Here is a 27,995-nt window from a genome sequence, read left to right on the forward strand (position 1 = left end):
TTCTGTGTTTTGATTAATTTTTTTCCCCTGAACTCTAGCTAGGGAATGCAAAATAACTGAGTTGAAAGTATTGTTAAGGAGCTTGGCAAAACTTGGCAGAGGTGTGCAGGAGAATCTTTCTGGAGTTCATTTTGACATTGTACTTCAACCACTTGTGACTGGGTTGGCTCACAGCTAGCTGACTGTTTTGCTTAAGGGAATCAATTATGTTCACTCCCCAGCAACAATACACAAAACAGTCTTGCAGTAACAAATTTCCCCTGTTCTTGCAAAGAGTTTCTAGTTACTTGTTCCAGTGTGGTAATTTTTGGATAGAATGAATTGTCTGGAAGTTGTTCTATCTGCATCCTAAGTAGCAAAGTTGATAAAAAATTGAAGCATTGTATGTGAAACCACCTTTCCATGTGAAACTTTTTTGTAAAGTATATTTGTCTATGGTAGCTGGGAATGGCTATGTTTCATAAGTCATGAAGTGGGTGTGCATGTGTAAGGGCTGTATTTGCTCATCTCACTCTTAAAAATGCTAATGAACCTAGGCATCTTCAGAAGTACTGGGAGGTACTTAAATACATTTTTTAAAAAAAACGTTTTTTGGATGGAGAGTTTTCCACTCTCATATGGTAGTGCTGTCTCTTGATTTCAGTGATGGGACATTATCTGCTTCAACTTTTATTGCCTTGACTTATAACTCATTTAATTCAAAGTTATTTAAGTGTAGTATTAAAATTCTAAGTAGCTTACATGTTAGCTTGGTGCCTCCTTCAATGTTAATTTGTTTATTAGTGTAACTTAATTGTAACAGGAGTCTACCAAGTAGACACATAGCAAACAGGGCTTCTTTTTTTTTTTATAAGGGCCCCCCTCCCCCTTTGCTGATTTGTCAGCTGGGTCTGTTAAAGTGCGATCCCTGGTTGACAACAGCATTTTTGGGGTATAAATCTATTTTACAGAACTAAATGGCAGAAGTATTGTTTTGCTTATTTTAAGAGGCAGAGCTATACCAGCAAAATCCCAGGGTTGTTGCTGTAAAACACATTGTGTTAGTAATTTTGGTAGTAGGTCTTATCACTGTATGTGCATTATAATTCACTGCTACAAGAAATTAAATCATTCTTCCAAGTAATATGTTATGGCATTCTTAAAGTAGAAAGTTTAATCTATAGATTACAGTAGATGTTTTTTCTATGCCTATCTTGAAGATCCAATTGATGTTGCTTTTTACAGGAATTTGGTTTAGAATATTAGAATACACTAGCCCGTGTCCATTTTTAAAATGTCATTAATATCTGAATCCTATTCAAAGCTGAAATATAACTAACTTTCTCCTTGAATTACATAAAAATGTGCTGAAGAAAGATGTGATAGCATCAGGCATATGCAATTTTTCTAGAGGAATTAAAGTATTAATATTCCTTTGAAAACCTCATTTTATTCTTGAGCTCTACCACCTTTGATACAGGATGAAGAAAAATAATTATTTAATGGACTTTTCTTTTTTAAAAGAAAATCCTAGTTTAATAAATCAAATTGTACTGCTATACCAGTTAGCCAGCATATAGAACAGAAATATAAAACTATTTAGAAAAAGTTAAGATGTAACCCTCTTTTAAAATCTTTTTTCTTGTAAGACAGTCTGCAGGGAGAATTTTAAATTACAGTAATGAGAGTATCTGGGATGGCAAAAAACTTCTATAAACCATGAGGCGTTTTAAGGTACTAGGACCGCAGCAGCAATGTTAGTATAGGCAAAATGAAAATTTGAGAATATTTAAGTGTTCTTTTTCTAGGAGGACATAATCCAAATGCACCATTTTTGTAGAACTCTCATTGGCTGTTATATTCATGTTGAATATGCCTCTCTGTCTTCTGGATTGCCTAGGTAATATAATTTATTAGAAAAGAGCAAGCAAAGGCAGAATAAATAGCTATGCATCAATAAAGATTAACGCTTGTGCAAAGTCATGTTTGGCATGTCAGAGTTTGGGGTAACTGGAGAAGATGCTGTCCTCGGAGGTTTCACCATCTTTCACAAAAGGATGATTATAGAATTTCATGCAGAACAGTGTGTATGTGTTGATTTCAAGGTAGTAATTCACCAATCTATATGTAAAATGGTCCCCATTCTAATGTTCTTATGCCCATTCTTGTTTTAAGATGGAGCCTCTGCTCTACTTATTTTACTTTTGATGCTACATGGTTATGTTGTAAAACAATTTTAGTTCTCTAGAATCATTGCTATACAGAAATGGTACTGCATGTGGCTTCGGAGTATTTTAAAAACATTCATTTCTAGTTGTTTTTTTTTACTTTGTTATTCATTTAAACATACATAAACAAAAGATAAGGAAGCAAGCTGAGAGCTAAAATTTTCAAAAGTATTTTTAGATTAAAGCTGCCATTTAGAAACTTAATGCATCCCTGTATACCAGAGACTTCATAAACAGTTCAATTATAGACTTTACATTTAGTCTTTTGAGTATGTGCAAAGTGTTTGAGGAGGACTGGGCGTGGGGCTGTTTTGCTTTGTGTTTACAAAGGCTTACCTTGGCTAAATTTCCATGTGGTTTCATAGGAATGGCAAAAGGCACATCTTTTATGTAAACACTGCCCTTAAACAAATGTGGCATTCATCTTAAAGCATAGTCAGTAGCGTTTCCAAAATAGTCCCCAAAATTTCCGTAGTATTCATATTCTCTAACCTAAATGACTAAGATCTTTGCTTCTTTCCAAAGCTGCCATACTGCAGAGAAGCCTTCCTAGGCTGTAAAAGCTTGCCAAATGTTTAATAACTGAAAGTATCACTATTGGATGCTATCACCTGCTGATCTTGCTTATGCTAAATAAAATAGTGCAAGTAGAACAAAATGGGTGCTATAATTTAGTCTTTGAAATAATAAAATTCATATTGTTCCATAGTGCTGCTGGAGGTGAAATCTTTGACCAGTGTGTGGCTGAAAGAGAGGAAGCCTTCAAAGAGAAAGATGTTAAACGACTTATGAAGCAGATCTTAGAAGGAGTTTCGTTCTTGCACAGAAACAATGTGGTTCATCTTGACTTAAAGGTAAGATTGTTGCTGTATTTTTCTCATTAATTTCATATCTGCTGACTTTCTTGTTGGTCGTATGTCATATGAATGCTAATTTGTAATTAAGACAATTTTTATCTAGTTATTCCTCAAACGATAAAATACAACCTTTGGGATGCAGTAGGTACCGGGGTGCAAGCCTTTTCGGGAGTTTCTATGATTACATCAAATATAAACTTAATTTGATTAAGTGAAATGTAATGAATTAAACAGTGGATTTGCATTGCACCTTAAATTGCTAATGAGTGCTTTGGGTAAGACCTGACTCATTTTTAAGTGCAATAAAAATGTCTAGGTATTAGATGGCCATTGAAAAATAGGTTTGTTTTTTGTATTGACTTGGGTTTTGATGAAGCAGAAGGATGGCAGAGACACTGGTAGTATAAAGTGTAATGCTTCAGAATGAAGTGTTCATACAGGACAGGTAAACAGTATATTAATGTGTTAAATACAATTATAAAACTTTTTTTTAAATTACTGTAAACCTTAATTTAAATGTTTGTAATTTACTGCCAAACAGTTGGCCAACACCCTATTGGGATATAAATTATAATGATTTACTGGAGTAAATATTTTTTCTTACTGAAAAATAGTTTTGACCCAATTCAAGAGAAAAGTACAGTTGCCATCACATGAACTCCAGGGTATTGCTTATGGTTAAGAAGGGAGTTGTAACAGGGATCCAGAAAACTATCCTCTCCCATTGGCAGCAAGCTGCAGTTAATTTTCTTTGGCTTCTATCCATACACTCATATGGAAGATGCAATGTTATCTCATTTTGAGCTTAGACTACTTTATTACTAAGGCAGTATAAAAACTATCTTGCATTAAAATTTTCAAATTCAATGTCCAATTCCCATATTTACTAAGTATGTAGTAAGCTGCTACATGGTTGTTCTGTTGCTGAGATCCTTACTTATACTTAATTGCATTTTGGCAGTATTACAAAGCTACCAGTAGATTCCAGTATCAGGCTGTACATACTTAATATATTAACCTAGCACATCATGAACCATTCATCAGCTGAGGCAGATGATGAGTAATATTTGCACACAAATATGTCACCTGCCTGGTTTTCCAACCATTTATTCAAATTATCTGTGGAATACTTTAAAACTTTCTGTAGCCCATTGATTTAGTCACACACACAGAATATTAATATACTAAAATAATTAATGGAAAATTTTTAACAAGTGATGTGAGAATAAGTGTTCAGAAGGACTAAAAATGAGCAGTTAGAATTCCTTAAAGTTCCAGTACACTTATACAAGATACTCGGTGTCTCTGCTACGGTTGGCCATTGAATTTCCTTGAAGCAAAGTATGTAAAATTAAAATATGTCTTTATGGACAGTATATATTCATGCATGTTTGTAGCTGAAGCTGTGGTGGTCCTTAGCACTATCTGCTGGGTATCTGTAATCAGAAATGCATTTGTTGTGCTTTATTTGACTACAGTACTTAAAGGCAAAAGTAGACCGGGGTGTTGATTACAGCTTGCAGACATGTAGCTTTTTCAAAGTTCAGAAAAAGATTACTTAAACTTTTCAACTGATCAGAAAACTTATGTTATAAAATTGAGCGTATCTAGTTCTCACTGAAAGATCCAGTGTTGCTTTGCTGGCTTATAAAAGATAATTAGCAGAGCAAATTGTCTAGTGTTTGAGTTTGATATGTTTATATGTTAGTGCAGTGTGTGATGTGTTTTTGAAAAGTGGATCTTAATAGGAGTCCTAATTACAGCGTGATTAATTTCATGATATATAAGATTATTGGGTTTTTGCAAAATAAGGCTTAGGGATGTCTTCAGAATATTGGTAAATAAAGATGATGGAAACTGTAGGATTAAAAACCATGACTTGCAAAGATTGATTGACCCACATGCCTTGCAAGACTAAAAAAAGGCCCATTTTTCAAGGAACTCAAAAATTGAAGTTGGGTGCTGGTTTTGGCTGCATGTTTGTTAACCCACTGGCCTCAAACCATCTTCCGTTGTATAGCATGGCTCATGCTGCTTTACCTAGTGGCTTACAGCACCATGGAATTTACTAAATACTTGCTTTTGTGGGGTGACATTTGGAAGACTTGTGCAAAGTATACTGCTGTTAAGCAGGGGTTTTGCCAATATCAAAAAGCTTACAAATTCTTGCTAAAATATTTTCCTTGTGCTATTAGTTTCACCTTTGGGTCTCTAAAGGTTTCCCTTTCATCTAGCTGGTACAAATACCTTTGGAAAGGTCCATCCAATTTTCCATATGTTGCACCTTCAAAGAGGTCAGGCTCTACCCCCAGAAGAATTTAAGTCAAAATGGTTGTCAGTATGTGATTGTCTGCTTGTTGTTGTAGTTTTATATTATAAATCTAATCAACCAGATCTGTGACACTGGCAGCTAGCTTGCTTTAGCTTCTGTCTGCCTCCCCCTTAATAGATGCAAGATTTTTCCTACGAGACTAAACACTGCAGAAAAAAAATGGGGTATTTTGATGTGGCTTGGTTGCCACATTTCTTTCCAAAAGCATGGTTCTCCTGAAAGATGGTTGAAATATGGCTTGTTTTTAATAGCAAAATACAATTGTGTAATCCAGTTTTGACTTGGAGAAAGAGCAAATATAATGCTACTGAGTGCAAATTAAGTATCACTTGACAGTATTGTGTTGATGCCATTTAATTTGTAGGGTGTGCATAGACTGTAGTCAGGAGTCTTTCATTTCCTCTTAATGGTGCATAAAAGCTGCAGAGTAAGGGAAGACTCCTTTCTCTGTTTTCCTTTGCTGTTTGATTTGATCTTGAATTGGTGTTTGGTAAAAGCTTAAAGTAGTTGGGAATGGAAGAGAATTTAAAAAGGCATGGGGGCTGAGGAAGGACTAGCTGCCTCTTGTCTCAACACAGGCTGCAGGGGCATCCCCTCCTCCTGTGCACCTCCTCCTCTCCTTCTTCACTGACCTTGGTGTCTGCAGAGGAGTTTCTCTCACATCCCGCTCCCCTCTCTGCTGCAGGTTTCCCCTTCTTAAATATGTTATCCCAGAGGCACTACCACTGTCACTGATGGCTCGTGGCAGGTCTGACTTGGAGCTGGGGAAGCTTCTAGCAGCTTCTCACAGGAGCCATCCCTGTAGCCCCCACCCCTGCTACCAAACCTCTGCCACACAAACCCAATACACCCAGGAAACTAAGAAAAGAGTTAACAATTAAAATACCAGTTTTTCAAGGCAAAAGAACAGTTTAATCTGGAGTTCAAACATTTATATCAATTAGCTGTTTGTTAATAGGCATGTATAGAGTATCCAGGTTCTACAGAACCTATTTTGATGATAGCCTTATTTCTTAATTTATGGGACCTGACATTGCTTATTTTGGGAAATTAAGTGTGATGCCAATCTAATATGTCTACTCTTTTAGTGACCTGTTGCATTTTTTCCACTTGTACACATTGACCAAAAAAATCCCAACCCCCAAGTAAACTCTGCTCTTACATTTCAATTGCTTTAAAGATATGGGAGTCCTTTAATTTTTTTTTTAGGGCAGACTGATCAGCCTAATTTAGTGTCTTTACATGCAATGTAGCTGGGGTATCCAAGCTAGTCTCTTTTTCCTGTTTCTATGCATTATTCCTTGGATAATTTCTGTCTTCTAGGGATCTGATTGTTTTTACAGTATTACAAAATTAGATACCTAACTTTATTAACGTTGCAGGTTAAGGTGAGGCATTGATTAGTTTAAAAACATGACCTTTATCATGTGTCCTTAGTCATACTCTTTTTGAAACCAACTAAAGTACAAGCAATATTAGGGCCAGAGGCTCATAGAAACTTCTGGGATAATGGCAAATTTGCAATGTATGGATTTTGCCATTATATAGTCAGTTTATAAGATTCCAAAACCTGCGGGCAAGGTAGGGTTGAAAGGTATCTTATTTTACTAAGTACATTTATTACAAACAATTTCTGTGACTCACAGAATAAGTTTCCAGATGAGACCTGATCTTTGTATACATTGCCTTAGTTTGGCCTTTGCAGTGATGTTCATAGTGTCAAGAAAGGTACATTCTTCATGTGACAGTAGTTTAGTCCAATTTAAGTGCAATACATAAGACTAGTTAATATTTGCAATTACAAATGATGCTTTTCACTGCTATTACTCTTAACATGATGATACAGGTATGACCAACATATCAAATTCCTAAAGCCCAAGTTTCTAGCTGTTGACAGTATGTATCAAATACAACTTTTTGTCTTGTTTCTATAATCTTTCCCAAGGTACCCATTTCTGGCTGTGCTAACTACGGCATTGGTCTGGACTTGTGTGGCCACGTCGTGGTTTCTGGGCACATACCAATCTTGTAGTAAAGTACATCCATTGAGATTGTCCATTTAGCCAAGGATTTTCTTCTTTTTATGTTTTTGTTCAGTGCACAACATAAAAGGATGTAAATTGGAACCTTTAAGCCTTATTGCAGTAGAGGGGGAGGTTTCTAAATGTTGCCATTTGACAGTTTTCATCAGCCATTTCATTACTGCTTGATGGTAAGAGTGAAAGACCGTTTTTAGAATGGCTACCAGGTGAGCCTCTGGCCTGCATCTCTCTTGTCTTTGTAGGCTAATTAGCATTAGGCAAACCTAGGTGTATTATAGCAGAGGAAAAACAAAAGAGAAACAGCATTACAGATGTGGGAAAATGATCTTCCTTTTCTTAAAGTTTTAGAGTAATTGTGTCAAGCTGAAATCTATGGTTAAGTTCAAAGCTATGGCTTCTTTAAGGTTTCATGCTGGTGTTTAGACTGTCACTTCACATAAACCCCATAATGATTCCTTAAAAGAAGAAAACAACTGACATTTCATTATGAATTGATTTAGGGTTATGACTCAATTCATACTGTAGACAATTTTTTTCCTGCATAGGTGTGTTTTGAGTATAAGATTGTTTTTAAAAAAAGACAATAGAAACTTCTTCATTTCACAAAACATTTCCATGAAAAACTTTTCCTTGTTTAAATATAGAGAACAAATGGTTTTCGCGTGCTTTCTATTTGCCTCTTCAGAAAGTAACTAAATTTCCCACTGGGAAGAACATCTGAGAGACTAATTAGGGAGGCATGGTCAGCTTTTTTGGATGTTTGCTTTTCTAATACAAATAGAGAATAAATGTGAACTATAAAGCATATGTTAATGCACAGCTCCAAAAGCCTTTGTACAGCCACCAGTTTGTAAGCAAAAAATAAGCTGTTCTTAACAGATTTACAAACAGAAAATAGATTGACAACATCATGGAGTTTGAAATACCATGGTTTAAGTTTGCAGGAATGAAAGAACTTTACTATATTTAGGTCTTGCAGAAAGAACTGGCCCAAGGTTTTTAAAATGTTCTTGCACAGTTTTATTTCTGTGTTCAAAAGCAAGGCTATTCATGTGAAAGCTGCCTTCATGATTGACTAGGTGATGAGGACACAATGGCTCAGTGATTAGGGAAAAAGTATAAATGCTGGTGTTAATCCAGTTGGATTATCAGTCAGTGGTTGCTTTGGTGTTAATGTTTTGCCCTCCTCCCTTTTCAGCCATCCCTGATGCAAGACAATCCAGGTTCCCAATAAATAAAGGCTTTTTCACTTTCATGGAACTTGTGCTTAGCAAAGGCATGAATGCAGTGTCAACTGTCAGTGTTACCATTCAGAGAAGTTAATGATAGAACTCAATGTGATCATTGGCCTGGGGGCAGGGAGAGTTGTGCCTTTTTTTTTTTGGCAAGGATATGCTTCAGCTGCAAAAAAATCTTGAAGACCTGTTGTCTAAAGTTAGTTTTCAGATTTATTTTTTTTAACTGAGCTAGCATTTGAAATAGATGGTAAGGAACTTCTTAATGACCACAAAGTTGCTTTGAAGGATGACAGCCAAGATCTAATGACGTCAGAGCAAACAAGTTTATCCAAAGGTGATGGTCTTAAAAACCTGTTTTTCAGGCTGCTGTATTTTTTAAACTGTTCTTCAGTTAGTGTTCTGTAATACAATTGTTTGTACTTTGAACAAGATTGAGGTTGGTTGCAACAGACTTTCTTTAAACAGGTGTAGTCAAATAGTTTTATGTGTTCAGGCTTTTTAAAATGATTGGCTGGTTTTGGGTACCCTTCAACAGGAGGTATTTTACACCATCTATTAGAAGGAAGCAAGGAGGGAAGGAGAGTTAAAAAGGTGATATGAAGGACTAAAAGGTACAAATGTGGAGGTATTTATATGCTATTGTTAAATGATAGCTATTAGCATGTGTTTTATATGTGTTCTAAGCTAATAAAGGTAGATGTTTGATTGTCAGTTATAAACAGAAAATCCTGCCACTCCTTTTAGCCTACATGTCTCTTCAAGTTCACCTTGGGGGAAATAAATAAGTGATCCTGGGTATCATACTTGTTATGGAATTCATTATTGCTACTCATGATCTAAAATAATTATGCAATATGGTGTTATAGACATTAGATTTGGCTGATTCTGAAAGTCTCCTTCTTTTGTTTTTCAGCCCCAAAATATTCTACTAACCAGTAAGTCTCCTCTGGGAGACATTAAGATAGTAGATTTTGGCCTTTCCAGAATAATGAAGAGCAGTGAGGAACTAAGAGAAATAATGGGAACTCCAGAATATGTAGGTAAGTTGTTACTATAGGAGTGATGTATAGTCCAGGCTTTTGGGAAGTGAAAAGAGAAACTACCTCGATTTGGGGAATGCCAGACTGGCTGTGTAGTTACTGTGTTGGAAGATCAGGTTATTACTTGGACATGGTACTGCTGTAAAAGGTAGAACAGGCAAGCCTTGCTAGTCTGAGTGATAATTGTGTGCTTGTGTTGAAGATGAGTACATGCTTTAGATGATTCTTACCAGCAGTGATAATAAGTATTACTTGGATTAAGAGTTCAAAATTACATACTCAGTCTCTTAATATAGTATTTTAGCCTGTGGAGGTTTGTAGCCATTTTATTTTTTAAAAAAAACAAATCATTCCAGGCCTTGAAAACATATTTAAAAATATCTTTAAGTTGTATGGTATATCTTTATGGGCATGGGTTTCAGTGCTGTGGAATATGGAATGTTGGATATTTCCAATTTTTCCTTAAGAAATTTGTATACAGCTTCCTTAATTGGGAAGGAGACTGGCTTGGCTTCTGAAGATGATAATAAAAGGAAAACGATTTTTTTTTTATTTAAAACCAATGAATGATAGCAATCACTTAACTTGAATAGAAATATCTTGATTTCAAAAGACTGTCATGCTTCAAATGGCTTATCTTAAATTTTACCACATGCCTGTTATTGCACTATATAACTACAATGTAATGTCTGCATATGACAAAAAAACCCTTGTTTTCTTTTCCCTGAATAGCTCCTGAAATTCTGAGTTATGATCCAATCAGTACAGCAACTGACATGTGGTAAGTTGAACAAATGAATAGTTATCATAACTTTACTGAAAAGTTTTTTTTAAAAAACCAAAACCCTAAAAAACTGCTCTTCTGTTTTTTACTTTTAATCTAGGAGCATTGGAGTACTGGCATATGTTATGCTAACAGGGATATCGCCTTTCTTAGGAGATGATAAACAAGAAACATTCTTAAATATATCTCAGATGAATGTAACTTACTCTGGAGAAGACTTTGACCTCATATCAGAGTCTGCCGTGGATTTCATCAAAACTCTGCTTGTTAAGAAACCCGAGTAAGTAAAATACACAATTGTATATGCTAGTATGTCAGACTGGATTAATCTTAAATGTAGCAAGTGCTGGCATTTTCATTTTTAAAGTATAAGGTAACTTTGATTATTCATATTTCATTGTGCTAGTATGTTTCATGTATATGAAAATTTCCCTCCAAATCTGCATATTCTGAATGTGTTCAAGTATTAGTAATTAAAAGTCAAATTGATTTCAGAAAACTATATGAATTATAACATGTGGTACAGTATACTGACTTTCCTTGCAGGTACTTTGATGTCTTTTAAATGAACTATGCTTTGAGCCTTTTTTTTTTTGATGAGTTGGTAGAGTACCTTACTCTTCTGGTTTGTTAGTATGCTTCTCTCGATGGGCAGTAAACTGGAAATTCCAGGTCTCAAAATAGAAAAGGGGTTTTCTGTGGAACTTCACCAGTTCGTCATGGGGCATGTCAACTATTGAAATTGCCTACTGCTTGTCTATGGGAATACTTGAAGAAAGTAAGGATTGGATAATTTTCCTATATATTAAAAAAAAAATCTGTATAAACTTTGAAAGTTTAAACATGGGAGTGTAAACTGATATTTAAGGATCTATAAACTCCCTTATTTTAAATATTAGCAGTTCATCTCCTTGGGCTGCTGTTGGTCTTTTTTGGCAAAAGATAGATATCAGTGCTTTTTTTAACTTCTGTCTGTCTGTCTTTAATACAGTCGTATCCTTGGATGGATCTCTTCTGCAAGGTACTGGATTTCAAATTCATTTGGACACTTATTTTAACACTTTCCTTCCTCTGCAGGGACCGGGCAACTGCTGAAGAATGTCTTCAACATCCATGGTTAGAACAAAGTGATAATCCTGCTTGCAGGGCCTGGAATAAGAGTACAGGAGGGGAGACCAGTGATACCACCCAGAAAGATGCAGATTCTGCCTCTGAAAAATCAGTAGATGCTGAGAAGACTGAAGAGGAAGAATCCATAGTGACAGAAGAACTAATTGTAGTGGCTTCGTATACACTGGGACAATGTAGGCAGTCAGAAAAAGAAAAAGTAACTGAGCAGAAAGCCATTTCCAAACGATTTAAATTTGAGGAACCATTACTGCAAGAAATACCAGGAGAATTCATTTACTGAACTGTGTGGAGCTTCATAGCTATAACTGGAAGGCAGTGTTTTCTACTAAACAAATATATCCTAGCCAAGTGAATTTCTGATATGCAATAAATGTTCTAGATAAAAGAAAATGTTGATAAATGGCATCCAAGGAAAACGTGCCAAGTTTTTAATTTCATGGAACAGATAAACAAGATTTCAAGTGGCTGGCAGGAATGTAACAAAGATAAAAAGCTTATTTTTGTTTGTAATTTTTATTTCTAGGGGTTTTTGTTGCTTGGTAGCAGAGTTTTTGTTAATTGTTCCAGTGTTCTGGAGAAGTTGACATTGGAAGTGTTTCAGTGACAGATGTCAAGAGGAGTATTTTAGGATATGTTTTGACATTTAATGCAAATATATAATGCTGGGGTTTCCTCAAACACCTTTTAGCACTCCTGACTTCAGTGGAACTATCTACTGATCTAAAAATTGTATGAGAGGAGAATTTGATTAACTGGTTTGACATGCAGATTTCAAAGTTATACTGTGCATATATTTTTTTGTTTACATCCAGTCAAAGACCCAGACTTATGTGGTGTATACTAAACAGTGAGCTGCACTTCTCTAGGAAGAGATGTGCATGTCCCACAGGTAAAGAAATTTGTATTGGGGATCAATTCCAGATCAGACTGGTGATACTTCTTTATTTGGGAGCACAGTAAAATCCTGCTCCAGAGGGTGATGAATTTGCTTAAGTCAGTTCCTCTTGAGAGCCAGCAGACATTGCTCCCTTCCCCTCCTGTGTTGGGCGAGATGTGCTAATAGAATCCAGCTCAGTGTGACTGCACAGTGTTGATGAGTGGAAAAAAGGAATGCCAGAGGGTCTGATGTAGCTCTACTGAAGTTACTGAAGTTCTCTTCACTGACTCCACCATGTTTGATCAGACAGTTTGTCCAACTAATGGTAAGTCAGCCCTTGACTCCACCTCCCCCCAGAACCCGGCTGGGGTTTTACTGGGAGCATGAGGTCATTTCTGCCTTCTTTCTGTTCCTCTAACAGCTGCTTTAAGGCAGAAAGAAACATCCTTAGGCTAGATTGCATAACCTTGTTCAATATAGCTATCAGATGAGGAAGAAGATACCGCTTCCTCTGAAACAATGAAGCACAACTCATACCTCGTGCTTCCTGATCACTCTCCCTTAGACACTTGGGAAAAACAGCATGTGTATGATGGGGCAGAGTGGAATTAGGGAGCTGTATGGATGGGTCATAGTTCTCAATGGACACGGTCCCTCAGAGGACAAAGCTGGGACCAGCTGGGCATCAAAATTGACTGGTTTTTGCAATGTACAGGTCTGAGGATCTCGGACTGAGTCCTAGTTTTCTAAGAAATCCTTCATATTGATGCTGTTCCAAAGTTTAATTGTTATGTAATTGAAGTTTAGTACTATTATATTGCATAGTGTTAACTATTCAACTATTTATTTGGTTTCCTTACGCTGTTTCTTTATAATGAACCCTGACAAAAGCTTTCTTGCTATAAAACAATGAATAGAAACTCTTAAGCTAGTTTTTCCTTTTTTCCATGTTGCTACAGACTTTCCTAATTTCAAATGTACCAAGAATGTTCTTACTCTTTAGCGAACAGGAGTTCAGTGCTCTGTGCTAATGTTACAATTCCTCCCTCACACAAAAGGTTAATGGCTTATTAACACCACAAGCAGTACTGAGGTGATCTAATTAGCCTTGCTGTCAGGGTGGGAGAAAAAGCACTAGTAAAGAAGAAAACTGAACCAAAAGCAGTGTGACACTGAGTGGGGCAATGAGCATTTTTCTATAAGGCTTCCTTGCCAGTGGTCTGGTTGCCTTCCCTTGAAGCCACATCAGAAAAATTGCACCTAAATTAAACCGTTCTGTCAGGCTTCTTCCCCTATGGAATTGCATACCGAATATTCATGTAGGTAGGGCAACTTCTCACTCCTTGACGACCTTCATATAAGAACATATCCACTAGTACTCATAATTGAGTTTGGATGTGTTTTATATTGTAATGCAGAGGTGCCTTTCATACTCTGGAGAAATTAAGTCATTTGCTTTTTTTTCCCTCCTGTAGACAGTAACCTATAGACTCCTACTAAGAAGATACCATGCAAGATTTTCTTGGATAGCTCTGGCTGGCCATTAGTAGAAGTTAAACAAGAATCCTGGAGCCAACAGAGTAGCTTTTATCTGGGTGTTTCTGGAGGTGGACGATAGCTCCATTACTGCATATTCCTACAAAGCTGATTTGTTTCAGACTTTTTAGGCACAACAGTACTCTTCATGGCATCTTTCTTTTACTGTTCACTCATTTGCCCAAGACAATTTGCTTGGGTGAGGGGACATTAACTTATGAAATTCTTTTGTGCAAGATTACAATTTCTCCCAGCTTCCATCACTGACATTTGGACTTCTTTTTTTCACATCCATACTTCCAACTTTACAAAGTTGAGCAAAGCACTGAGGTTGAAGCATGCTCACATCCCACCCTTACAAAACAACATTGTTGTATCTGCATCCCTAACTGTGTAATACCTCATGGTTGCCCATAGCAAATCATTTGAGGGACATATACCTGTTTCAGTTCCTATTTGTAACCACAGGTCATGTCTCAGATGGGGACTGTTACTAATGAAAAAGAGTAGATGCTGAGCAGCATACATTTTGTCCTATATTTACTGTTTGTAATGTATGACAATGAAGCTTAACATGTATAAATGAACTATGTACTTATTACAAGGCCAGCTTCTCTTGAATTGGCTGCTTTGAGATTTCCAGTGGGCTGCATTTCTGTTTAACTTTTTGTGCCTTAAGGTGGCTTTGTACAGTGTTTTTTAACATCATTAAGAATTTGTATAAAGTTGTGAAAGTTTAATAGTATAAGTTATAAACAAGGCATCTTAGATTGGCCCTATAATAGGAAAATTTTCTATAACATTTAACTGCAGGACTGTCAGCCAGTCCCACACACTTGAAGCTATTTCTGTTCCACTGTAAGTGTGGGTAAAGCTGTAAATGAGGTATTCTTACCCGACACTGTAGAAAGGGGCTATTGAGGTTAACGGTTTTGAGAGGCTTAGTTGCTAGTGAAGTAACACATTAAGACTGGGAACAAATCACTAGCTTGTGAAGAAGAGCTGGTTTTCCGCAGCTCCATGAATACGAAGGACTGCATGTACATACACAGTTCATCTGAAAAAAAACTGCTTAAGCCTTAAAGTGTTTGTGGGGAAGGGGGTGGTTGCGGAGAAGGAATCAACTTGTCCCCTGTGGGCAACGCTCTCTCAGTCCCCACTCCAGACTGGGCACTTGCTGGCTGCCTTCGTAACACTGGGAGCATGGCTGTTGTCTGCTTGAATGCAGCAAACTGAAAGGAATGGAAGTGCAGATGTTCTTAGAAATTGCTGGAGAATTGTTATTCCTATGGTTCTGATGCAAGGGACATGAACTATGTCTATAGGTGGGGGGGTCCAGGCCTGTGCCTCTGTTGCAGTTGCTGGAATAAACAGCAAACATCTAGTTGAAAGCAAAGCCTTGTCTCTTCCTGTCTTGTTGCTACATTCACCTCTTCAAGCAAGAGGCTATAGATTTTTTTAGTCATTAAACCGAAAGTTCTATAAAATAATCCTTTTATTGTCCAAAGCTGAATTTGCATTGCGATTTGTCCCATTTCTTACGCTTTTCAGCTGAGGATCCGTAAATACAAAAGGGTGAATTCCAGCTTGCAATCTACCAGATGAAGACTGAGAGCTGTTAGGTAGGAAATGCACATAAAAATTAACTGCCCATTCTCCACTGGTGGTGCTGGCAGGGGACAGGGAGGAAGGTGGGCCTTGCACCAAGTTATTCCATGGATTAAGAGCTCTCTTGAATATTCCAGGTGCTGTTCCTGGAAGATAGTTCAACTTTTTAAAGAAATAGTGCCAGTTCATTGTACTTCTGATAAGGTGTTTACTGTTTCAGGAACTTTATAATAAAGGAAATTTTGTTTTCTGAACAGCTGATGGGTCTTTTGTTCATGCATTGGGAAACACTTTAAAACATAGTGGTTTTCTTAAAAAAAGAAACCATAATCTTTCTTCAAGACAGCATTACTGATGTGAAACAGAATTCCAAAAGTTACACTAGTCTGGTGCAGGATGCCTGCATGATAACTGGAATCAACAGTAAAGCTGAAGTACAGTGCTGCACTGCAAGCTACTGCAACTTAACTGCTTATGTGGTTGGTGAGTGGACACCATGCTTGGCTTTGAATACTAGCTAGAAATATATTGCTGGTACTGGGTTGTAATATGTTAGACTGAGTCTCCTATTCAAATGCCCTTGCTTTTCTCCAAGGACTTCTGTAAAGTTATTTTTCTCAACACCCATATAGCAGGATTACTGATATTTTATTATTCTGAATTACACATTTATTCAATTTGTGCAGCAAATATTAAATGCATCAATAATCTTTTCCACTCTAAAGCAATATGCCTGCACTGTAGAGATCTTCACGATACAGCATTTACAGATGTTGAATTAAGCTGCCATTGGGATTAATAAATATAGTCACATTATCCATGTAAATCTTCCTGGTTGTTTTTTTCCTTGGTGTATACTAAACCTAGAAATATATTGCCATTAAACTCTTAGGACTGTTATTTCACATATCTGACAGGTGGGAAATGACCTGCCTGAAGACATGGGGTTGGAAAGATGGTATTTAAATGCCAACGAATGGTGTGCAATGTAGGATGGCTGTGTCTCCAGGAGAGGGTGGAGCAGATGCAAATCAGCATTAATCCAGTTTTAACAAATCATGCCGAAATGTGTGCTCTGAAGCACTGAAACTTTAATATCCCCTCCAAGGTGTGCTGTGTCCAGAGCTCTGTTATTTGCCTGATGTGAGTTGCTGTGGGGAAAGTCAGTACTGACTAGATGCTGGGTGAGAAAAGTGTTTCCTCTTCTATGGAAAGGCATTTCCTCTTCTAACACTGCTTAATTTCATTAGTTGTTCCCATTATAAGACAGCTGACAACTGTATAGCTCTGTAAAAGTAAAATATTTTGGTTTCATAAAAATACAACCTGGAAGCTTTATAAAACAGAAAAAAAAAATTAAGTCCATATGGTGTGATAAAATCTTTCATAATTAAGAAAAGGTTAGGATTTGTCAAAGTGAAGCAGAGCGTTAGGACCACAACTGTTACTGCAAAATTAGGAGAGGAGAGGGACCTTAACTACCGGAAGGGATTATCTTTTTTCCTGTAAACACAGAGAACTTAATTGCATTGAGTCTTTGCTTGCTTGTGCAATCAGAATCACAGCTAAGCTGGTGATGCGTTGAAATCAGTGTACCCCATCTCTTTGATTAATTTGTAATCCCAGTGTACAGACTGACTTACACAGGTGCCCTTTAACTAATCCTTACAGGAAAATCTCCTGAACTGTTGGGGTATCACCTTACTGACTGCCACCTTCCAGTAGCACCCTGTGAGATCCAGCTGGTCTGCTGGATGGAAGTTCTTGCCGTGGGCCTCAACAAGCAAAGAGAGGCAAAGGCTGTCTCAGAAGTTATTGGATAAAGGTGCTTGTAACTAAGTCTTCTAGGAGAGCCAGTTAACAGAAACTGCATTATATTGGTCAAGAAATGACGTGATTCTAGTATTTTTTATATACTTGGTGCTACATAAAATGAACCAAAGGTGTTTAGCCAGGTGTGATGTGTCTTCCAAAGTAACACCAAGAACATGACAGGTCTCCATCGCTATTGGTGTTATAGACTGCCTGGGCCATGCTGCGGGGAACTTTGTAGCAAATTTTACAGAAAACATGTAGGAAAATTATTTTGCTTTGACAAGCAGGCAAATGGCGAGAAAGAACTGGATGCATCCTCATTTCTAAACAGGAGGTGAATCCAAATGAATCACATTCCCTGTCGATGCAAGACATCTGCCCAAGCTAGGAAGTGAACTGGCAGGCCCGTAAGTTGGACAAAACCATACTACTACCTAGAGAAACATACTCTAAAGAGAACATATCAGCCTGCTTAGCCTTCTGTATAGCCCCTGTGTGCTAGTCAGGTCCAACTCAAATAGATGCAAGCATTGTAACAGTCTGCTAAGCAATATTTGTTGTTCCTCGGTTGTAAATTAAGTTCTTGCCCTGAACAGCCTGCTGCCTTGATAGTTTCCTTGAGGGTGATGACTGCCTGGCAGAAGCTATTAAAATCAAACTAGAGAGTAAGAAACAAACATGCAATCCAGCAAAGGTCATGAAGATGGTTGTTTTAACCACACCAACAACTGGCAAAGGAACTATGCAAATTTTCAAGCCAATTTAAAAGAAATTATTTAACATACTGAAAATGATTAAAGGATTGCAGCACCTGTAAATGAGGCTGAGAGACCTGGGATTGTCAGCCTGGAGGAGAAGGCCTGGGGAGGGATCTTATCAATGGGTATAAATACCCGTAGGGGAAAAGTAAAGAGGATGGAGCCAGGTTCTCAGTGGTGCCCGGTGGCAGGACAAGAGGCAATGGGCACACACTGAAACATGGGAAATTTTGTTTAAACATAAGAAAAGCTTTTTTTTTACTGTGAGAATTGTTGAATACTGATACAGTTTGTCCAGAGGCTGTAGAGTCTCCATCCTTGGTGATCTTCAAAACCTGATCGGATACAGTCCCAGGCAAGCTGCTCTACTTGACCCTGCCGTGAGTGAGGCAATTGGGCTAGACAATCTCCAGAGGCTCCTCCTGACCTTAACTGTTCTGTGATTAGAAAAGAATGGCTTTCTAAAGGAGTTTAACTGGGGGGGTTTAGGGTCTTTTATCAAAAGATGAACATTTTCTCAATAAAAATGAAATTATTGTCCAGAGTGGTGTTGAGCGACAGGTAACACAATGTAATTGTAATGAATTAGCGTTTCAATGACCTAATGAAGTTAAATACAACCTAATCTGCTCCAGTGTTCCTTAGAAGAAAAGACAGCAAAGGGAAGAGGGATGCCCAGGTGCCCTCTTGAAGCTATTTGGGCTTTCAGCAACTGCTGGTGGTTCTGAGACCTTTGCTTTCCCCGTCTTCCTGGCATGCTCCAGCTCTCTTGGTTGCTCCTGCTGCACCTGTGTCCACTCTGAAAGCAGCCACCGTGAGCTGCGGTGTGCTTAACGGGAGCCACGTGGCCAAAGCAGCTTGGCACTGCATGCACCAGCTTGCTTCTTTTTCTCCCTTTGAATATGTGCATCTTAAAAGAGCTCAAATATGGAGAGGAAGTGGCTCCTGAGGCTCTTCAAGGTCAAGAGGTAAGGAATTCTGCATTTGCTGTTAGGTAGTAAAACAAAAGCAGGGATTGGAATGTGACTTTTCTCTTGCCCCCCCTCCACCCATCTGCTCCAGCTCCACCCATTGCTTTCTTCCTTCTCTGGGTTTAAATAGTTGATTTAGAGAAACCTTGGTATGATATGATGATACTGCCCATTCTCACAGCTTTGATGAACTCATGGTTTGGTTAGGAAGATCAGGAGTGCCTAAAGTTAAAGGGGTGCTCTGCTAGGTCTCTAGTGGGGAAATGAAAAACACAACTTGTTCAGAAGCTCTGCTTCCCCCAAGCAAGATAGTAATATCTCCAGTGTTGCTGGTAATGTCTGGTGTGGTGCAATATCTCCAGTGTTACTGGTAATATCTGGGGGGAGGGGAGGGGGTAGTGTGTATATGTCCCTCAGGCCTGGGATAACCAGGGTTAGAGCCAGGCCAGGCAGTGGTATTGTGGTGCAGCAATTTGTGAAGCCACACCAGGGATATTGTGCATGCTGGTTCAAGAGACAGGAGGGTGGTGAGCAAGCGTTGTGTTGCAGGCTGGGCTGGTTGTGCCAGGTTTCCTGGACATTTGTATACCTTGCAGCCACTGCAGGTCCCAGGCTTACTAAGCATGCAGCGGTGACAAAAGGCAGGTGTGTGGCAGCGTGTGCTAGATGCCTCTAGCACAGACATAGGGACTACATGCGCTGGGGTTGCTCTCAACAACCACAGCTTCTTTTGAGATTGGTAACGAGTCAAAGCTGCAGCCAGAGAAGTGATAAGTGATGGATGTGAAGTGGTTGGTTTGGCTTTTCCTTGTCAACTGTTTGATTCATCATCAAACTTCTTCAGTGACCAAAAGCCAGAGTTGCCCAAACTCTGAGACACCAGGTGGCTGGGAGATCTCCACATCTCCCAGGAGGTTTTCTTGCTAGCTGGGCTGCAGCAGTGCAAGGCTAATGTTTTTAAATCACACGGTTTGTATTTTGTTTTGTGAAACCGGATCACAGCGATTTCAATCTAAAAGGTGGGACACAGTGTCTCTCCCTGATGCATCCTAATCCTTGCCCTGGTGTGGTGGGCATTTGTGCGTGTTGGATCAGGTCTCTGTAAGTCCCAAACTAAATCTCAAGTATGGTTTGGTTTGGTTTGGTTTTTTCCTTCTAAAACCTTTTGTCACAGATGTTGTTGCTGTGGTCCTCTAGTCAGCCTCTCCCTCCATTTGCTTTAGCATTTGCTCTGCAGACTTGTTCAAAAGCAACCTCGCCCAGTTTGCTGGGTCATCATTGAGCAGGAAAATGCTTGCTGGTCTTTAACAATTCTTTGCTCCAGATCTCTATTCCCTATCTAATGCTTGTTACTCTTGAAAATCTTTGCATTGCCTGTGCCTTTGGTGGATTTCTAGGACTCAAAATTGGATATCGAGATGGAGTGCAGGGGGTGGGGGGAAGGGAATTGAGGGTATAGGCTCTGGGCTCTCCCTAGCTGCAGCTTGATTAAGCTGCTCTGTTACAATAAATCCAAAATACTCTTTCTTCTGGACATTCTTAATGGCTCACATGTTACTTCAAGGTATGAAGGCAGGAGAGTTACTTGTGTCTGTCTCAGACTGTGTCTTAGGCTTTGCAATTGTTCAAATGTGCAGTTTGGGGTCAGGGGTGGAAATTGTGTGGGTGGTTCTGGAGTTTTTTTCTGTTTATTCCTCAGCCTGCTTCTGGTGACGGGCAAGTCTCTACCTGATTGACAGAATCAAGGCACAGTCAAAATCTCTTGTTGCAGTCAGAGTGAACCATGACGGTGTTTTACCTGTTCTGCACCTCCTGAGTGTTTTCCTCCCTAAGTAAATATGCTCTCCTGAACTTGTGTCGGACAGTGCTGGTGTGAAGCAGTGGCTTCTTCTGAGTAACCTTCAGTGTAAGCAGTGTGAGTAGCAAGTCTCTTCCTGGAATTCCTAGGTTACGATGAGCATCCTTGGCTATCTCATGAGCTTTTTAATGATAACTGTGAGGGTGCAAATCTACCCAATATGTGACTTATTCATTAGGAGTGGAGAGGGCTGCTGCTGAGGTCCACCTTCACTGCTTTGTCCCTCCTGCTTTAGGTAACACCTTGTTGAAAAATGGGGGAAAACCAAAGCAGCAAGGGAATCACTTTGAGAAGCTGAGTTAGTCTTCTAGCCATGACAGAGCATCCCAACTGTCCTGACCTTGGTCTGCAGTTGTAGAAAAGTTCAGTTGCCTGGCAGTTTGTTTATTTATTTCAAATTCATAACATCAGCACACACAGGGCATAACACATGACTTCTCTGGGACAGCAAGTCTTTTGCAAGATATTTATTTTAGGCTTCTGCTGAACACATGAATAAACCAGCAAAAGAAAGAAATTACAATTATGACAATGATGAGGTCAATCAGAGAGAGAAAATTGTCTTGAGAGCACTCACTTAAGTGAAACTGTCACTTGTGACAACTGTGTACATTCACGGACACAGCGGGATGCAATCGATTAATGGCTCCTTCAGCTCAACGGGAGGTGGAGAAGCAGCTGCCTTTGACTTTTTAGCCTTCTTGCACACCAATGCTTTCCACCGGGGAGTGGTAAACGGGAATACTCTGACCATCCCTCAGTTTCAAGGTGACATCCTGAAGGCACCAGCTGACACAAACCAAAAGAGATTTTTAACTTTTTTCAATCACTTTTAATATAGTAGTAAAGTCAGTGTAGAAACAGCTGGCACGGAGAAACAAATCATTCCATGCATTCATTGCCTTTAAAAATTCTCTCAAGTGTTTTAGAACTTGGTTTGCAAGTGCCAGCTTCTGAAAGCTGTTTTCCCTAATAGCATAGCACAGTCCAGATTTAAAGGTCTGGGATGCGTGTTCCTATTTGTTGCAACTCAAATAAAATCCTGCCAGCTATTTTTAGATAGGACATTCCTCCCCTAACCCAGTGCCTTTCTTCCTCTCCGTCCTGCTGGTGCATTCCTTGCTCTGCTCCTCTCCAGCCTTGGAGCCAGGCTGTGTTGCTAAGGAATTATCCTGGCTTGGAGGAGTTTGAACACTGTGTGATCGCTCAATGTGACTGCTGAAACCCTGACAGGGTACGACAGTAGTTACTCAAAAGAGAAGGAAAACTGCGTTTGTTGGAGACTGAGGGGAAGCTTTTTCCTTCCTCTAAGCTCTGCTTCAAACCCACTTCTGTGAGACTGCTCACGCTGCTTTTCCAGCTGGGAAGGACTATTATTTTGGGGTACTAAGACAGGATTTTTTCAAAAGCTCCTGGCGCTCATCAAGCTCTGCTTTTGCTGGAGTCGGTGCTGAGTACATACAATTAGGTAATTCGGCTGCCACACCTCTGTGCAATGGGTCTGTGGCAGGGGTCTTCACTCGCCAGCCCTCTGCCTCCGTCCGACCTGGGACGAGTAACTGCCTCATTTGTAACAGGGCTTGAAGGAGCAACTGCTTGCTCCCCTCAGCGTGGCCCAGGGTCTCAGCCCTTCCCTCCACTCGCTTCGGGGCAGGCAAGCGTCAGTTTGCAGGACTGGTGCCTTGGTCGCCCTTGTCTCCAGGTGCCCTCGCCATCCCTACACTGCCTGCGCCTGAGTGAATGCCTCCTCCTCCAGGTCCGAACCAACTCATGAACCCAGATTTCAGTTTTTTTCAGTTGCCCTCCTTTTTTAATAACCACATAAATAAATAAACCACTATGGACAGACTGCATGCTCAGAGTCTGAAGCATTTCAGTGGCTTAGCAGCCTCAACTACTCTTGCACAGAGCGCTCACCTCCTGGTGTCATTTCACTGTGTCTGTAGTGGTCTGGTTGCCTCCCCAGTGTCCACTGGAAATGCCCACATGCACACTCTGCAGAGCCCCACCAGAATGGCCTGCTTACATGTTTGTTATTCCTGTTGGGGACTTCAGGAGCTCCTCTTCACAGAGCAGATGGAATGAGCCATTTCACTCTTACTTAGTTCCTCAGCCAGGTGCAAGGACACCAAGTCCTGTCTAGCCCCAAGTGCAGCTGTCCACAGAACCCCGCATGTAGGTGGAGATGGTTGAGTCTGCCACAAACCCTTTTACAGAAGATGCTTTTTTTTTTTTCTCTTGTGCTTGCAGAAATGCATGGAGAACTCATTTTAAAAACAAAATTCTGAGAGATATGTATGCACTTCAGTTACTGCCGTAGCTTAACATCTTGCAATCTTCAGTTATCCTCAGAGTAACCCAGTGAAATGGGAGGGAAAATGTTACTTCCCTCCATCTGTGAGGAGGGGATAAGGAGGAGTGAGAAGATCAGAGCCCAGGCCCCCAGGGAAGCGTATGTGTACAAGAAAGGTGGCTGGGGACCTCTGGGGATATCTCTGGTCGCTAGGGAGGAGACCAGGCCTGGCCCTGAGTCTCTCAAGTCCCAGCCTAGTGCCTCCCTCCCATCATTTTACACCTTCCTTCCCACAGTTATTCAGAAGAGAAATCCAGTAAGTCGTGCTCACCTAATTATGAAAAGAAAACATTACCATATGGCTAGTGGCAGCTGAGAAAAAATGTTGTAGCTTTGGGTTTCTAGATAGAGATAACAGAAGTGCCTAACAAACGCCCAAGAACAAATACATGTGAGGAGGTTTCCATCTAGTGAAATTTCCTCTTTTGCAATGGAAGGTGGACTTTGAATTCATGTAATAATTCTTTGCTTAGCTCTACAAAACAGTTTACCCTTGACAAGGGAGGTTTTCAAGCTTCAGTACTACAAAAATGTAAAATCTCCACTACATGATGTAGAGCCAGAGCATCCTTCTACTGTAATATATCTGTCCTAGCACTTTTTTTTAAATTATAAAGACTGTGTTTATTGGATAGCTTGAAAAAAATCCTGCATAATTTTTAGCTCACCTTGATAGGCTCTGAGGTAATGTGTAAGAATTTCCCCTACTGCAATACATAATACTAGACTGTAGTTAGGACTGCTGTTCAATGGCCTTGCACCTTCCTGGGGAGAAGGGGTGGGAGGGGACAATACCTTGGCTCACAGTATTTGTATAAATACTGAGCTGTAGTTTGCAGAACACATTTCACACAAATTAATGGCTCATGTTGTTCTGTTTGTATTCATAGGGATGAATTCAATAGATTTCTCAAGTGATTTACATTTTTTGTCATAATGACGGTAATAACCTTTCACAAGACCTTCAGACATGAATTTCCTCTTCCTTTGTGTGTATGATCTCAGCAGCATGGATTACTAACGCAAATACCCTGCTCCACTCTTTTCTCCTGCCACTTCTCTCCCTGCGTCTATATATTTCTCCCAGCACCTCCCCCAGTACGCACCATTGACGGGAGTGGTCCATCTCTGAGTTAATGTAGAGGTACCCCGCTGACTTTGTTCCAGATACCGGTAACTTTATCTGCAGATGTAAAAGTATGTTAAAGATTCAGTGAAGCATGTTACTGAAATGGACATGTACTGCTTCTACAGTCAAAGACACAAACCGTCCCTTTTAACTTAAACTAATTTTATTTTTTTAACATATTTCAGAGTTTTACTAAGCTTTTCTAACGGCTAAGGTGTGCGTGGCTATACAAGTATGCCTGTTCTGCCATACATTAATCTCTCTCTGCTGAAAGAATGTACTGTGTTACAGCTGCAAGCCCCAGGGAAAACCACTCGCTCTCTGAATTATTTATGAGCAAACACCTTTCCTTACCAGAATGCATGGTGATCCAGAGGTGGCCTGCACTGTGCTAGAACTTCCCATAACCTTAACAAGCCTGTAGGTTGAGATCCTCTATAGATCAGTCCATTAACATGCATCAAGGCAATGAGATGTTCAATGATTTTTGTCAGTGTCACAAATTCTTCCACTCAGTTGTTTATTAAACAAAGCTAGGAGCTGCAGCACTGACCACAGCTAATTGCACTCGGTCTAAAATTTGAATAAAAGAAATGTTTCACGTGTAGTGTTTGCTGGTGGTATTGCAATCACAAAGGGAAAATGCCAGGGGTTCTCCAACAGGCCCAGGAGCTGACAATGTTGTGGAGCCAGTAAACTGATCTATGATATAATCATTAATGATGATTAACTAGTTTATTTCATGAGAATATGAATGCTCAGGAGCATGAAAAAGCAGAGAAGAAAGTTGGTGGTTTGTGTCCTGGGTGAGGTCGGCAGAAGGCAGGGGTTGACTTCACCCTGAGTCACCTGAGCAACCAGCATTCTTAAACAGTGACACAGGAACATATCGGTGGGACAGGTTCTCTTCTTATTTTCAATCAGCATAAGAGGTTGTGCGTTTTCCCCACATTTTTGTCTTTGGATATGTTGCCTGGTTAAATCTGTAAAACCAGGGAAATGTTTTGGTCTATGGTGTTGCATGGGTGACGCAGCAAGACAGAAAGTAGAATTTTATGTGAGCTGGTTGAAGGTCGATTTTTTTCTTGCCCTGACAGCCTCTCTCCTTCACTGCACCATCTGCTCGATTCCTTACTGCCCTTGCTTGATCCCTAGAACTCAAAACTAGTCACCAGGAGGGACAAAATGATTCAAATTTGATGACATCCCTCAGTGAGTTGCCTGGAGAGGTCTCTAGGGACATTTTGCATCACTAGCAAAACCAGGGAAGGGCAGCCAGTCCTGGATTAAGGGGTAAAAACACTGATGGAAAGTCCTTTTCAGGCAGCAACCCAGAATGGAAGTGGACTTGTGTTTGCAAGGTTTGCTTTGGCCCAGCCCTGGGCTGATGCAAGGCAGCCTTGTGCAACACTTCAGCACCCAGCGCAGCATTCTCCAGTCACTACGTAACCCCAGCGCTCAGCTCCGCACCCAGCAGCTGTCCTCCATGGGACAGACTTACAGGTGCTTTTAAAAATGACACCATTTGTGCTGTACCACAGCATAGCTCATAAGCAGCTATAAAACTCTGTTCTGGACAAAGCTTTAAAAATTAGCATGGGATGTATCCAGGGGGGAGAGGGAGGCAACTGCTATTTTAAAACTGGATCTGATACGTTTCTGAAAATGCTTTTGTGGTTTATGGTAGCAGGAGGGGGACCGACTGGCTTGGGAGGTCCCTCGGCATTCTGTGACGTGCCCATATAGCACAACACAAAGATGCTGCTCTTGCTGCTTCTAGTCCCTCACATTAGAGCATAGATTTATGCTCTGGAAACCCGTTCCTCTTTCAAATCAACTGGCATCCCATCCTACTGCCTTCCAGTGCCCCCCGGTGACTCGTGACCTCCTGAAAATCCCCCGGCTGATCTCTCGTCACCGGACGCCTTGGGAAGCCACCCTGTGACACCACCTCCCCAGCATTACCTGTGCTCTTTCTGTGTCCACGCGATTACTCCCATCTGTCAGTCGGATGTTGTGAACCTTAAGAGGGGGGGCACCCAGGGCTTCCAGGGCATCAGGATTGCTGTTCAGTTGCTCCAAAGCCTGCTGGTAATACTGGGTCCTGGCAAAACTTTCTAGGTGATAGAAACGGGGTAGTGAGGAGACTCCTCACTTAAAATCAAAACATAAGTAAAAAAAGAAAAAGACATTTCCTCCAGGCTACCACACCCTCCCTGAAAAACAGTCCAAACTATTAATTAGGAGAAATCTGGCTAAAGGAGGAAATACACCCTTACATCACAGCAGCAGTGCTGAACTGTAATGTTATTCAGCTCATTTAAGTGAAGAGGGCTCTGAATATAGCTTATTCCATACTGATATACAGTTCAGCCTATGGCTGTGTCTCCCTGCTTTTCATATGTTTGTATGTCATCTAAAAGGAACAAAAAAAGAAGGAGAAAAAAAAAAAAACATAAGGAGGAATACCTGAAAATGTTCTGAAAGTAATTAAATTTATTTTTTTTTAAAGGAGGTACAGAAAATACTTTAAGAATGGACAATATTTCACAGACATTGGTGTGAGACAGGAACAGCTGCTGCTGCCGTGAAACTCTTGCTGTGGTCTTGGTACAGCTTTTCAAGTGGCAGCCATGAAGCTGCAACTCTACTGATGGATGCATTAAAAGGGAGGCACAAAGAAGTGCCATTAGAGTTAATGGTCAAGCAGCAACAATAGCACAGTAGCCTGGATGCTGCAGTGTTGGCATATGGAGGACAATTGTGGTAAATCGCTATTTATCAATGTCTGGTTGCTATGTATAGCTGGGCAATGCTGTGCAGTGGTCACTAATGGACAATGCAGAGCTGTGAGGCTGGAAACGTGCCGACCCTCCTTATGGAAGCAGAGATTTGCTTATAAACAGTTTTAAGGCTTGCCTGCTGGGATTTCTAGATGTGCTTCATGCCAGCCTAACTTCACTCTCTTGACATCAAGAAGGGCCGAGTTAAATTAAGAGTGTGCACGTGTGAAAATCCTAATCTGGCAATTTTACTCTCGCCTTCCAAGGAGTTTAAAACAAGGTGTAAGGTTACCTGATCTCTTGCCTGTCAGTATTACTCTTAGAGCGTGAGGCAGAAGGATGCTGCCCCCTCTCCCTAATTATAGTCATCCCCTGTGAGCAGGCAGCATCCAGTTGGCATAGAAACAGCTTTGCTAGGCTGCAGCCTGCGCTGGTCCTCCCCTGCCCCCTGGGCCACCCTAGGGAGCTCCAGCAAAAGGGGTTGCAGCGTGCCAGCCCTTTAGTGCCTACAGATCATGTTAAAAGTATGTTGTGCTCATCCTGCAGGTTGGAGGGGAAACAGGTTCGAGTTTCCTAGTGGTCCTTCTCAGCTGTTCCTTGTTAGCATCTTGTGTATTGGACATAAAATGGCAGAATAATCCATTTGTCCATGCATTTGCAGTAGGAGTGCTGAAAG

General features: G+C 40.0%; 2 protein-coding genes across 2 annotated transcripts in view; one reads left to right on the forward strand and one right to left on the reverse strand.

Annotated features, from left to right (window-relative positions):
- STK17A (serine/threonine kinase 17a) overlaps nt 1–15,830 on the forward strand; it is a 28,598-nt gene extending 12,768 nt beyond the window's left edge. The window contains exons 3-7 of the mRNA XM_010581803.1: nt 2,917–3,061; nt 9,590–9,716; nt 10,449–10,497; nt 10,601–10,780; nt 11,578–15,830. Of these exons, the coding sequence (XP_010580105.1) occupies nt 2,917–3,061; nt 9,590–9,716; nt 10,449–10,497; nt 10,601–10,780; nt 11,578–11,911 (835 nt within the window). The 3' untranslated portion in view covers nt 11,912–15,830. The remainder of the gene's footprint in view (nt 1–2,916; nt 3,062–9,589; nt 9,717–10,448; nt 10,498–10,600; nt 10,781–11,577) is intronic.
- Nucleotides 15,831–21,540: 5,710 nt separating this feature from the next.
- The window catches only part of LOC104840677 (cytochrome c oxidase assembly factor 1 homolog), a 52,863-nt gene continuing 46,408 nt past the window's right edge, over nt 21,541–27,995 (reverse strand). The window contains exons 3-5 of the mRNA XM_010581804.1: nt 26,502–26,653; nt 24,514–24,590; nt 21,541–21,843 (exon numbers count right to left, since the gene is read on the reverse strand). Of these exons, the coding sequence (XP_010580106.1) occupies nt 21,747–21,843; nt 24,514–24,590; nt 26,502–26,653 (326 nt within the window). The 3' untranslated portion in view covers nt 21,541–21,746. The remainder of the gene's footprint in view (nt 21,844–24,513; nt 24,591–26,501; nt 26,654–27,995) is intronic.

The sequence above is a fragment of the Haliaeetus leucocephalus genome, unplaced genomic scaffold (assembly GCF_000737465.1).
Source record: "Haliaeetus leucocephalus isolate CR32 unplaced genomic scaffold, Haliaeetus_leucocephalus-4.0 Scaffold808, whole genome shotgun sequence".
In the NCBI taxonomy this organism is placed as follows: Eukaryota; Metazoa; Chordata; class Aves; order Accipitriformes; family Accipitridae; genus Haliaeetus; species Haliaeetus leucocephalus.